Source organism: Labeo rohita, chromosome 22, assembly GCF_022985175.1.
Source record: "Labeo rohita strain BAU-BD-2019 chromosome 22, IGBB_LRoh.1.0, whole genome shotgun sequence".
In the NCBI taxonomy this organism is placed as follows: domain Eukaryota; kingdom Metazoa; phylum Chordata; class Actinopteri; order Cypriniformes; family Cyprinidae; genus Labeo; species Labeo rohita.
The window spans coordinates 10343617-10358071 of record NC_066890.1 but is presented as its reverse complement, the minus strand read 5'-3'; the positions used below and the strand labels follow the sequence as shown (position 1 = coordinate 10358071).

The following is a 14455-nucleotide window of genomic DNA, read 5'->3' as shown; positions in this document are numbered from 1 at the left end:
AAAGTTTAAGTTAATGCCACTTATTTAAATGTGAAAGTAAAATGCGCACAATGCTTTTACAAGCTTAAAACCAAAGGGAAGTGAAGAAAAGAGGGAAAACTCAAACTAACTAAAAACAAACAACTGCTTGATGCCGAATTGCCGCTAATTTGAAAGTGAAAGTAAAATGCACACAGCGCTTTTTATTGAAGGAAAGCAAGGGAAAGAGGGAAAACTAAAGCAAGCTAAAAACAGACAGTTGCTAGACACTGAATTGCTGCTAATTTGAAAGTGAAAGTAAAACTCAAACTATACTTGGAGAACATATTGCTGTATTGTTTCCTTTTCTTTTTCCCTTAAATTTTCTTTAGTTGATCTTAAAGGTCTTTAAATAGTCTTAAATTTACCCTTCTGCAAAACCTGCAGAAACCCTGTAAATATTCACATAGTTAATTAAAACAACCGTGTGTAGCCTCAAAGAGCTCTAGTCTACCAAATTAGGTCCCACTATAAAGGCTCTGGTATACTTTTGGTAACGTTTTCTTTTTTTTTTCCCACTCAGCAGTAAAAGAAAGCTTGAAATAGCTGTGTGACAGTTTGTGAACATCTAATCAGTGCGATTTCGATATGTTTGCTCCAGAGGTCGTGTTAACCGAAAATTGTCCGTCATTGATGGAATTTTGTTATCAGTGACGAAAAAATCTAAAGGGCGCCCAACACTTTGACAGACTACACTGAGGGTGATCTATTGTAGCTGTAATTCCCACTCCCGTCCAGTTGGTGGAGAGTGCGCTCCAGTGTAGGCAGCAGAGAACAGGATTCAGAACAAAAACAAAACTATTTGCTATCGTTTCATTACGCACAGGCCAGTACCAAAAAGCTACAACGATCTATCGCGCCACATTAAAGAGCGCCAAAACGGAATTTATTCCTTGAATTTACTAATGAGATGGACAGAATTTGAAATCTCAGACTTTGCTTTGTTGAAAAAGTAACACAAAGCTTAACCTATGGGCGTTTATCTTACTTCCGTGTTCCAATGTGTGGTAAGTACTACCGCTCTAGTATACACAGAGCAAGTGCAATCGCAAATCTGGAAAGTGAAAGTAAAATGCGATGGTGCATTCAAACATTGGCTACGTTTACATGCACCCAAATAATCCACTTGTAATCGGATTGAAAAACATTCATGTAAACACCTTTTACATTTCAATTAAATTTCGAGTCAAAAATCAAAATCAATGCCCCGCATATTGATAGTGGCTGCCTGAAGGCCGCATTTTATATACAGTATGATAACCCAACGATAAAATCGTGAGAGAAGCCATTGCAACTTACATCTGCGAATACGGTCCCAATTTACACAGTCAAGAAACGGGTTTCATGCATTGATACCAAGCTGAAAACACTTCATACAAGTTGAGTTAGCTCGTTTATTTCACGAGTGTCGGGCCAAAGTGGAGGAGAAAATCCACCAGGTAGCAGAAAAGGCACAATATCGTGATATATATATATATATATATATCGTTATCGGGATATGAGATGACTTGTATCGTAATATGAGATTTTCGTCATATCGCCTAGCCCTAATATGAGGCACTTAAAGCCTTAAACTCTCAGATTATGCGCCTGAGTTTCTGTTGGTATGCAAACGTCAAACCATGAACACGCCGAAAGCTGAACTTTACAAAAAATTAAAGTTTTAAAGTTTAAACTGGTAGCCTTTTTTTAAAGACACTATGGCTATAAAGTAATAATTTGGGTGTGGGTGGTTTATTGTTTCCGGTTACTGTTGTTACTGTCTTCATAGGACTAAGTATCACTGGCAATTGTATGCCAAATGCATTTTTTCGCAAATGAAAAGCAGAGTGAATTTTAATGAAAGAAATGATACCGTTAGGAATACTTGGTTTTGTGCCCAATGAGAGGGTGAACCCACTGTAAGACAATATATGAATTAAGCCAACATATATAAAAATTTTATCTTCTCCAATTTCTAGTTTGTTTTTGGCTGTTTTTGCCTTTATTTAGATAGGGTAGTTCAAAGGGTGACAAAGTGTGAGAAAGAGAGGACTATTAGCTGGGATTTGAACACAAAGCTGTCTGCTCCAACCACTTTCTAACAGGGCAACTAAAATGCTTATTTCCTTCCTTCCATACACTTTTAATCTTTATATTTCTATGTCCAAGTAAGGCGGTTACTGAAGCTGCTGCAGTACGGTTCTGTGGCGTCAGCACACTCTGCCCTGCGGATGACACTTGATAGTGTCGAAGTGCATTCTCTCAGCGTCTGCTGCTTGTTTCCTGTTTCCTGTCTCTGTCATTTCTTAATGTGTGTGTGGCGAGTGGTTTGTGGTGTACAGTGTGTGGGAGTGTGTATAACTGCACATGTGACTTTTCCTCCTCTTTACTGACCCTCTGTGTGTTCTGTAGATGTACACCAACCGCGTGGCTATAGGTGATGACTTCATCGCGCTTCAGCCTCTGTCCAGAGCCAAGAATCAGCTGGGCAAGATTAGGTAGAGTAGGAGAGACACTCTCACACTGCATGCGGAGGAAAATAACTAACAGAGGGGGAGGAGCGAAATAAACAACTCACGTGCCTTAACAGTTCACCCTGCATGCGTAACCCCGTGCAAGTGCATGATTGTGTAGGTCAGATTGAAAGCGATCGTGGCCGTACAGCATGGGCTTGAGCTCACAGCCCCATTAATAGATGCTTTTTCTAGCGTTTGGAAGCTTTTTCTCTGGAAAAAAAAAAAAATGGACTGCATGTTCCCAAAATGATTGTTTGTTTTAGTTTCTACCAACGAGCAGAGAAAATGATCTCCAGTCCAGCTCCAGCGAGACGTCAGTACAAATGCTTACTTGAAATATGTGGAAATTCAGCAAAAGTTCCCTGATGTTGGGCTTCTAAATTTTTTAAACTCTTCGCTTTGTTCCAAAACCTAGTGACCTGTTTTCCTGTCTACTTCCTGTTTTGCCTTCTAAGGCAGCATCCAAACCAAAATATTTTTATTTTATAATTCTTCAGCCAACTGTTGGCCTCCCTGTGTTTGGTTTACAGCCACAAACTGCCAAAATGTTGGTATTATTGAGTTCAAGAGTGCAAAGAAAGACTCCTGAATGCAGTTTTCTGCTCTTTTTAGAAATACAATTGTCACTGTTTTGTGATGAGATCCCATGTTTGACTTTTGTCTTATGTTAGTCGTTTCTTTAAAGCATTTAAGGTGAGACACGGCAGGTGAGTAGGCAAAAAAATATTAACTAATAGCTATCATCTTTCTTAGCCAGTTGATTGATTACATTGATAATTGTAAACTTTTTTTGTATTACAAGTTTTCTAAAATGTCAGGTTTAAATATGCAAATGAGGCATTGTTGAATGAAATATGAATTTTAGTTATATATATATATATAATTTGCATACATTTCAAGTACAAAAAATCTAAACACTGGATGAAGTCAGTTTCAAAATTCTTTTTTTTTGCGGCGATATGGGCAAAACAAATCCCGATCATTTTTTTCATATCGGTTGATATTGATAATTATCACGATAAATATCAAATCTTTATTTCTTTCAAGTTTAAAGTCAGATTTTGCTTTGAAGTGAAAGTTGTAGAAACCAGACCATTAATTTGGCTTCCGTCTGCACTAGTATATTTGCATAAGGCGATCTGAGTGGCTGACGCCTGCGTTGGCGCTTAAAAAGTTTTTACAATTTACGAATTTTATAACTTCTGTCGCGAGCAACGCCAGTGACGCGACACAACGGACCCATAATTCAGTTTGGCAACGCTTGACATCACTCCATTCAAAGTAAGTGAGAAGCGTTAACGCTGACGCCCTGTGTAAATGGGGCATCATAACAGAAACGACGCGGTCGCGACACGCTCTGCTTTTCCAGGCACGTCTGCGCCGCATCGAGATGATAAATGCATCTTCTCCAGTGAGCTTGCGCAGCGCGGCAGTTTGAACTTTGGTCCGAGCGGGCGCTGTTTCATTTTTGGCACATAAATATGCTTTTGGCACATAAAAATCATAACGAACATTTATCGAACTCTTCATATTGTTTTATCGAGGAAAATTATATCGCGATAATTATCGTTATCAAATTATCGCCCAGCCCTACATATTAGTCAAATGTTTTTACAGAGGAAATTTGGGGCATCTAATTTTTGTCACTCCATAATTCAGAAAATACTTAGAACAGATTATAATCAAGCAAATTATATATGAACAAATCCCTCTGTAAATGTAAAGTTTGGTGTGTGTAAGTGCTACTAAAGTGGAGATTTATGGGTCAGTGTAGGAGAAAAAACTTATTTTGAGAAAAAGGCCTTTAAAAATACTGTATGTATTGTAAAAATCTATTGACACAAATAGATAGAGTGCTATAAAAGAAACACTTAACAGTGTCTTTTGGATGTTTTCTTTTCACTAGTCTGAAAAAACACTTGAAAAAAACAAAAAGCCCAAAATCTCAAACTTGACAGGTGCATGATTCTAACGTTTTTCACACTGGAGTTCTTACTTAAAACCCAAGTTTGTTTATTGTTACAGTTCAGTTTGTTCATTCAGTCAGTCAGTTGCTCGATAGACTTTCAGTGATGTTAAAAAATGTGAATTTTACATAGCAAATTTGCAGCAACTAACCAATAACACAGGTCTTGGTTTAACAGTGCCCTTCATTTCAGCAGAAATTCATAATTTGGAAATGAAGCAAAACCAAAGATCCAAAATGGACAAGGTGTCTACTCAGCCATTTTCAAATAACACTACTTTTAAATATTAAGAAATTATTTATAAAAATAGGCTGTTTGGCAAGCAGTTATTTAGGGTTGGTTTGAATAGCTTTGGATGTTTATTTTCGTCTTCATTAATCCCGTACCTTTCACTGTATTCTTTCACATTCGTTCCCGCTTATTGGGCCTCATTCATGAAACACAAGCAGAAGAAATGTTATAACAATCATTCGTAAAGCGGCTCTGACTTAAAACTTTTAAATTCATTAAAAATGTTCGTATTTTCAAAATGTTAGTTGGTACGAAAGAAATCTACACCTGCTCCCAATCAATCAAATCAATTGTAATTCAAATCAGCATTTTTGAGGGCCTAAACATGCTCAGACTCATGAAACTTTGCCATCTGATATAGGTTTCAGAAGTGGGTGTGGCAAAATGGCTCAATAGCGCCGCCTATACACAATCAACGAAGTGCCCCTTCCGCTACGTTAATGTACTTGTACGAAAAACGGCACACACAACTAACACACCAATACCCACAAAAAAGTCTCTTGGAGCTAAATCCGAAACCCAACAGGAAGTCCGTTATTTAGAAATTTCTCAGCCAATTTTGTGTTGTTTTTACCATTTTCAGATCTATTTTAACGAACTCCTCCTAGAGATTTAGTCAGATGAACACCAAATTTGGTCAGTCTAATCTAAAGGCTTTTGTGATGTTAAATGGCAAAGATCTTGAGTTTTCATTGAAGAGCGTGTCCGCAGCGGCCTGACAAATTTGGATGTTTTGGCATGAAACAGGAAGTTGCTATAACTCAACCATGTCCAATCTACCCCAAACATCACGTGCTTGATAAGAGTCCAGCCCTAAACACATGCCCATGCCCATATTCAGTTATAGTCATAGCGCCACCTGCTGGCAACTCATTGTAACTCATACAATGTCTGATCTGCCCCAAACTTCACACATTTGATAGAAGTCCTGAACACATCTAAAGGCCAATAATCAGTTATAATCATAGCGCCACCTGCTGGCAACAGGAAATGACTTGTTTTAAACTAACTTAAACATGCAATGTCTGATCTGCACCAAACTGCACAAGTTTGGTAAGAGCACTGGCGTGAACACATCTACATGACAATATGCTGTTATAGTTATAGCGCCACCAGCTGGCGACAGGAAATGACTTGCTTTACAATAACTAATACATGCAATGTCCAATTGGCACCAAACTTTACATGTCTGATAAAAGTCCTGCCCTGAAAACATCTACATGTCGCACATATAAATGACTTTGAAATATTACCCCCACATATTTACCACTTCAAAAGCATATTGCCCACCGTTCGACAAATACTACACGAACCGACCATTATCCTACTTTGAACATCGTCTGAACAACAATGGAACAGTTACTCGCTAATTGAATATTTCTTGATAATAAAGGCCTATTAGCCTTTATTTGTGACCCTTGACCACAAAACTAGTCAAAAGGGTTAATTTTTTTTAAAACTGAGATTCATACATCATCTGAAAGCTGAATAAACAAGATTTCCATTGATGTAGAATAGGACAATAGTTGGCCGAGATACATATATTTGAAAATCTGGAATCTGAGGGTGCAAAAAAAAAAAATCAAAATATTTAGAAAATCACCTTTAAATTGTCTAAGTTCTTAGCAATGCATATTACTAATCAAAAATTAAGTTTTGATATATTTACAGTAAGAAATTTACAAAATATCTTCATGGAACATGATATTTATGTAATATCCTAATGATTTTTGGCATAAAAGAAAAGTGTACCATTTTGACCCATACAATGTACAAATAAACCCGTGCTACTTAAATTTTGCAGAGCAGTGGTAAACGTGACATCACATTAAACATACATGGCACACACAAATATTAGGTAAAATAGTACATTGTAGTTATATAATGAATATAAGTGTTTCATGGAGTAATTGGCTTGCTCTACGAAAGGTAAAGGCCAAAAATAGACATAGACAGCTCACTAGGTTTTGGAACGGAGCCTACGAAGTGTTTTCTCGCAGTGGACGTGGGGCAGTTTCGTGCTCGTTCACCTTTCTTGTTTTCGTCCGTTTGGGAGACTTACCGCTGTTTTGTCCTTCCAGATGGAAGCGGATAAGGTTTCAGTCAGCTCAGAATATGACACTGCTGAAATCGGGAGCAGAGGGGAGGACAATCGGCCACTGATCGCTGCTTTTCCTCCACCTCTGGTGCAGCCCCACCCTTCCCCTAGGTAGTACTCTGCCCCCATCAGGCCTCCGTCTGTGTGTGTACAGTATGTGACCGCCATGACCCAGTCATCCTGTCATGTGACGCTAGCTCTCCCCGTGATGTAACCAGGAGCGAGGGCTGCTCTGAGTGGCTTGAGTCTTGTATCTGTATCATCTATTCGCTGGAGACTCTGCTGGTCTAATCGAATCTCCGCCTCAAGTGCCTTATGTGTCTGCATGTCTTCTTAATCATCCTTATTTATTGTTTTTCTCCCATAGTCATCTTCATCACTGACACTGTGTTTGTATTTAATGTGACAGACATTTGTATTTTCACTGACTTCATAAATCATTGTTTGAATGAGCTGCTCTTTCTTCCATCGTGAATGAACAGTTACTGACAGCAATGTGTGATTCACTAATGGCTGTTAGTAACGCTTATGCTGCTGCTCTTTGTTTATAATATAATAGCATGTTTTTGTGTACTGTGTCCATGTACACATTGCAGGCAAATACTGTTGTCACTCCACTCTTGCGTAAGTGTGTGGTTTTTATTACACAAGTGACAGCTGAAATTTTCAGCTAAATTTACTGAATTAATCACAAATTAAACTTGAATTAAATGCATAAATGAACTAGCAGGTCAGGGCTGCAAACTAACAGTGTTTTTTTTTTTTTTTTTTAATCGATTGTGCATTGTCCATTGAAATGGCACTACTTTTTACTCATTTCTTCGATTATTTGGACAAAAATCCAAACAATTAATATTTTAATTTATTATCTAAAATTCAGTGTCCTTCACTATTTTAAGTAATTTGCTTTGTCCATGGAAATGCAGTGCTTTTGTACTCATTTCTTCAAATAATCGGATTAAAATCCAAACACAAATAATATTTTTAATTAAATTCATTAATTTTAATTTAAAATTTAAAATTTTCTGGATGCACTTTGTCAATAATAATAATACACTACTTTTGTACAAATTTCTTCGATTAATTAGATGAAAATCCAAACATAATTTAATATTTTTAATTAATTTTAATTAATTATTTTAAATGAATTGTCTGCCACTATTTTCCAGATGCACTTTGCATGAAAATGAATACTTTTGCACTCATTTCATCTATTAATCAGATGAAAAATCCACAAATATTATATTTTTTAATTAAATTAATTGATTTTAATTTATTATTTAACATTCCGTGGCCTTCACTATTTTCCGGATGCACTTTGTCCATGAAAATGCACAACTTTTATACTCATCTCTTCGACTAATCGGATAAAAATGAAAACATAATTAATATTTTTAATTAAATTCATTGATTTTAATTTATTATTTAAAATTCTGTGTCCTCCAATATTTTCTGGATGCACTTTGTCCATGAAAATGCGCTACTTTTTGTACCCATTTCTTCCGTGAAATGAAATACAGTACATTTGCACTCATTTATATGATTATTTGGAAGAAAATCCAAACATAATTTTTATTTTTAATTAAATTGATTGATTTTAATTTATTATTTAAAATTGTGTCCTCCACTGTTTTCCGGATGAGCTTTGTCCATGAAAATGCATGAGTACTTTTGTGCTCATTTCTTTGAATAATCGGATGAAAATCCAAATATAATTAATATTTCTAATGAAATTAATTGATTTTAATGTATTATTTTAAATTTAGTGTCCTCCACTATTTTAAGAAATGTGCTTTGTCCATGGAAATGCAGTACTTGTCTACTCATTTCTCAGATTAATCGGATTAAAATCCAAACACAAGTAATATTTTTATTAAATTGATTTTAATTTATAATTTAAAACTCAATGTCCACTATTTTAAGAAATGTGCTTTGTCCATGAAAATGTAGTACTTTTTCACTAATTTCTTCAATTAATCTGATTAAAATCCAAACACAAGTAATATTTTTAATTAAACTAATTGATTTAAATGTATTTAAAATTCAGTATCCTCCGCTATTCCTCCACTTTCCTCAATTCAGGTGTGTACTGTTTAGTTAAGCTCAGGTTGATCAAGAAATAGACTGTTTGCTCCAGTAAGTGAGCACTTGAAAAGTTATTCATGTGACTCTCCTACCTCTATTAAACCGGTAAATGTGATTTATTAATAGCTAGCACATTTATTTGCAACTGAGATGGAATGACAGCAGCGTCATTTGTCATTTGGCGGTTAGTCATAGCCTCCGGCAATTACTGGACAGGTTCTGCTTTTGATTACAACTCCACGTTTTGCTTGAACTGCCTCTTTATTTACAGTTACAGGACACGGTTGAACTCGTGCGGCATTTAATCTTTCCGCGGGTTTCTGCTAGTATTGATTTTTAGCAGAACCGCCAAGGTCCATGTAGTAATAGCTAAATCTTTAACCCAGTGCATGGTCAAACTCGGGTTAACAAGAAACATGGACTCTTTGTGGCGTGACTCAACATGTTGGAGATTGTCTATCATTATAATTGTGGATGCTAGTCATACAGTCGTAAGCTTCCTCTCTTGTAGATGCTAAAACAAAGTGTGCATGTACCTAAACTCCTCATTTATGCATTAGTCAACAAACACATTTGTTTCAAGACTAATTCTGCAAGGCATGCTGAAGTGTGTCCGAAGGGATTTAATGTTAATATTGGTAGTTTGCATAATGCCTAGTCAGGTTGCCTGGGAGAGATCAAAGAATTGACTTCCTCAATACTGGCTGTGTGCACTCTTCCTCCTTGGTTGGTTTTTGAGCACATCTGAATGGGAATCTGATTTGAATAAAGTCTTATAGCACTCAGGCTGTAATTTAACATGCACATCTTTAGCCTTGTCTTTGTAATTGAGTATTGAGTTAAACAGAAGAGTAATTTCTGTCGAGGCCAAGGATGTCTGGAGAGACGGCATCATTTATCACTCTAATGTATTCATTTTTTTGGTCATTCATTGTCTCATTTCAGACCTCTCATCTTTTAAATGTAAAACCATGCATTGCATTTATGATTTGAGTTCAGTGTTGAAGCTTTATGTCTCATTGGTATGACCAGATGTCCTGATGGCTCTGTTCAGGTGTTACTTAAATATCAAATTGGTACAAATTGGGTACAGATTGGTGTACTATTACTTTTTTAAGCAATACAGACAAATACCATGAATTATTCACATTGGCCAGCTCCTCTGATATAATCTGTTGAATTGACATTCAGTACATTGTAGGGGAAAGTATCGCAAGAAAAAAAATATCAAACGAATATTATTCTTTTAACAGGGTTCGTACAAGGTGCTTATATTTGACTTTTTGTAATTTAAGGCCTGGAAAACCATTAAAAAAAAGCAATATTCCTGAAGAGGTACTTGAAATAGGTGTTTAATATTTATGAAAAAAGTGGGGTTTTTTTGTTTGTTTTTTTTATTAAGCACGTCTTTTCACACAAAATTCACGAAATTCAAAAACATACATTTTCGCTTATTTTATTTAATGTTGCAAAACTAGCAAGCTAAGCCAGTAGTAGTACTGACAGTATCGTGTCAACATGGCTGAAGATGCAAAAAGACGAACAGATGAATCGAATCAATTGATTTCTATCATTCATTGCCTTCGATCATTCATTTCAAAAACCTGATCAAATTAAGAGACATTCATTTTCGCTTGTAATTATTTTAAAAAGCATGTAGTGATGGGTGAAACTGAGCTTTTGGAAACTCAGAATCAGTTAAACATTGCGTCGCAAAATGATTACATTTGAAGCGCTCCAATCGGATGACAAGTCATTTGTTTCAGGATTTTGGAGTGATTTCATTAAAGGGGAAGTCCACTTCCAGAACAACAATTTACAATTTAATCACCCCCTTGTCATCCAAGATGTTCATGTCTTTCTGTCTTCAGTCGTAAAGAAATTATGGTTTTTGAGGAAACATTTCATAATTTTTCTCCATATCGTGGTCTTCATTGGTGCCCCCAATTTTGAACTTCCAAAAGGCTCTAAACGATCCCAGCTGAGGAAGAAAGGTCTTATCTAGTAGAACAATCGGTCACTTTTTTGGGAAAATAAAATTTGTATACTTAAGCACAAAAGCTCATGCAGCACAGGCTCTGGGATGCGCGTTCACGACGCTACGTACTATTGAGTGACGTCGACAGGTCACGTGGAACGTAGGCGGAATTACAGACCCAGCGTTTACAAAGCGAATGCGCAAAGACTAAGAAAGTGTAAGTCAAAAGCTGTTTACAAATAAAAAGGTACAACGATCTCGGGCGATTCTTAAGTTGTAGGAGAAAATAAGATGGAGTTTTCTCGCAATACTCTACCTTTTTGAACCGGAGTACATAGACGACGAACTTAGATGTGATTCGTAGCGCCGTGGATGCACATTCCAGAGCCTGTGCTACACAAACATTTGTGCTTAAAGTATACAAATTTGTATTTTTCGGGAAGAAAAAAAAATGGCTGATTGTTTCGCTAGATAAGACCTATCTTCCTCGGCTGGGATCGTTTAGAGCCCTTTGAAGCTGCATTGAAACTACATTTTGGAAGTTCAATATCAGGGCACCAATGAAGTCCATTATATGGAGAAAAATGCTGAAATGCTTTCCTCAAAAACCATAATTTCTTTACGACTGAAGGCAGAAAGACATGAACATCTTGGATGACAAGGGGGTGAGTAAAGTGAGTTCCCCTTTAATCTTTTTTTCTGATTTTACCGAAACAGTAGGATACATCAAACCATTATGGCAACACAAAGAAAAAAAGAGAAGAAAGTATACCCAAATACAAATCCTTTAAAGGGTTACTCCACCTCACAATGAAAATTTTGTCATTAATCACTTACCCCCGTATCGTTACAAACCTGTAAAAGCTTAGTTCATCTTCGTAACACAATTTAAGATATTTTGGATGAAAACTGGGAGGCTTGTGACTGTCTGACCAGTGTCAAGACCCAGAAAAGTATGAAGTCTCATCTGCGTCACCTTAGCACCATTTTGGAGAATATCCACTGGACGCAAACTGCATACGCTGTTCTGTGTCAGCTGCACCACACGGATGCGTCTTCTACGTTCTTTACGCTTTCATTTGATGAAAACTACATATCCGTGTGGTGTGGCTGACAGCAGTTTGCGTGCCGCAGATATTCTCCAAAATGGCGCTACGGTGACGCAGATGAGACGAATTGTTGATTAAAGTCGTTATTTTTATTTTCTTTGCGTACAAATATTCTTGTCGCTTCATAAAATTCAGATTGATCCACTGATGGCAGATGGACTATTTTGACGATGCCTTTCATACTTTTCTGGGTCTGGACAGTGGTATTTACTTGGCTGTCAATGGGACAGTCACAAACCTCCCGCTTTTCATCCAAAATATCATAAATTGTGTTCTGAAGATGAACAAAGCTTTTACGGGTTTGGCACGACATAGGGGTAAGTGATTACTAACCAAATTTTCATTTTGGGGTGGAGTAACCCTAAGAAAGCAAACAGTGGTTTTACTATAGTAGAAGTGTAGAACACAGCATTTTAGTATATTTTTGTTTTGTTTGTTTTTTTAAATTTGAAAGATAAGACATTGTTTGATAAGTGAGATCTCAGATTGAAGTCCTTGAAAATCCAAAAAGTAGTGCTTGAAAAGTCCTTGAAAGTCCTGGAATTCATTTTACAGTATCTGTATGAACCCTGTTTTAAGGTTAGTGTAAGTTTATCACTAACTACAAACTTTGGTCCCAGTTACATAGCCACTAAGTGATAGCGTCATGTAGCCAAATCTGCAACTCCATTGTGATGCAATAATCCATTTTTTATTAGAGCTGAGGCAGCCAATCTATAAAACGATAATGGACAATGAAAATACTCTATAACAAATTTCATTATCTGTAAGTGAAGTCTGTGTTATGCATGGAAATCTTTTTCCAGTCACATCACTTTGAGCCCAAAGTGTACTTCGGTTTTTACCATAGGCACATCCTGTACGTGCTCAACTTGTTTTTTCCAACCACACATAATGTGCATGCACTTATGCATGTCCCTTGATTGTTTTTCACTACTTAGTTAGTCTACAAGGTGGCAACACTGGCCTGTGCCTTTGTTTCCCAGTTGAAAATGAAACAGCGGAGATGAAACGACAAACTAGTGGAAACTGCAAATAATACAACAAATGTTTATCACAAAAAAAAGAGCACAGCCCTTTTAAACCCCTTCAGTTTCAAGCCTAATTTTGTACCTTTTTTGTGAAAGTACTGTTGTAAAATACAAGACAGATAATACAGTTTTAAGGGATAGTTCACCCCGACATGAAAATTACCGCATTCTCAAGGTATACATAGCTTTCTTCTTTCAAATGAAAACAAAGTAATATTAAAAAAATAAAATAAAATCTGGCTTTTCCAAGCTTAAAAATGGCAGTGAATGGCTGTTTAGATTTTGAAGTCCAAAAAAGTGCATCCATTAAAAGTGCTCCAGATGGCTTCTGGGGAGTTAATAAAGACGTTCTGAAGCGAATCAATGCGTTTGTGTAAGAAAAATATCCATATTTAAAACTTTATAAACCGTAATCTCTAGCTTCCGCCAGCTATCATTCACGCATTAACGAGAGAGTGGCGTTCCAGTGGATGACGAAGGAAAATATTGGAGGAGACTGGATTTCCTTTTGTGTAAGCAACTTTGGTGGAGATTACAGTTTATGCATTTTTAAATTTGGATATTTTTCTTACACAAACACATTGATTCACTTCAGAAGACCTTTATTAACCCCCCAGAGCCATGTGGAGCACTTTTTATGATGGATGGATGCACTTTTTTGGACTTCCTCAACAAAATCTCAACAGCCATTCACTGCCATTATAAAGCCTGGAAGAGCCAGAACATTTTTTTGGCCTTTTTCATGCTTTTTAACAGACAGGACAGTAGAGAATGACAGGAAAGTATGGGATGGAGAGTTGGGAATGGGATTGGCAAAGGACCACAACTCAGGATTCAAACTCGGGTCATCAGAGGTGCAGTTGTGTCAATGTTCAAAACGCTAGGCGATCAGCTAGGCTATTTGTCTGAAAGAAGAAAGTCTTGTACACCTAGGATGGCTTGAGGGTGATTAAATCATGGGATAATTTTCACTGTTGGGTGAACCATCCCGCTATGTATCCAATATGACACAATATTAAGACATCTAGTCATTGCCCATTATGGACATCAAATCAGTGCAGATATTTTTGTTGGGAACCGTTTGGTTTCATCTCTTTCGTGTCCTGGCTAACTTCTCTTTTTCTTTTTCCAGTTTATTGAGGCCTACCAGGGCATCGGATGCGTGGACTCCATGTGCTGTTTCTCAGAGGGGCAAAACGCCTGCTCACGGCTGGGCCGGCTGGTGGAGCGAATGATGGGCCGCTGCGACCCCTCTCGGGCCACCAGGTGCGACCTCTCTCTCTCTAGCCTCTGCTGTAAGCACATCTCCTACAAGCTGGAGCACGACGAGCCCGCGGCCCTAAACGAGTGAGGGCCGCCAGCGCACTCAAAGCATTCCCT

General features: G+C 37.2%; 1 protein-coding gene across 6 annotated transcripts in view; it reads left to right on the top strand.

The window, feature by feature from the left end:
* atp11b (ATPase phospholipid transporting 11B (putative)) overlaps window positions 1-14455 on the top strand; it is a 73325-nt gene that overhangs the window by 50668 nt on the left and 8202 nt on the right. For 2 of the 6 annotated variants that reach the window (XM_051095166.1, XM_051095164.1), the window contains 2 exons: window positions 6856-6983; window positions 14208-14341. In XM_051095166.1, coding sequence (XP_050951123.1) covers window positions 6856-6983; window positions 14208-14310 — 231 coding nt within the window. In that variant the 3' untranslated portion in view covers window positions 14311-14341. Of the gene's footprint in view, window positions 1-2412; window positions 2499-6855; window positions 6984-14207; window positions 14342-14455 lie in introns of those variants that run through there. The other 4 variants (XM_051095165.1, XM_051095167.1, XM_051095169.1 and 1 more) reach the window with 3 other exon arrangements.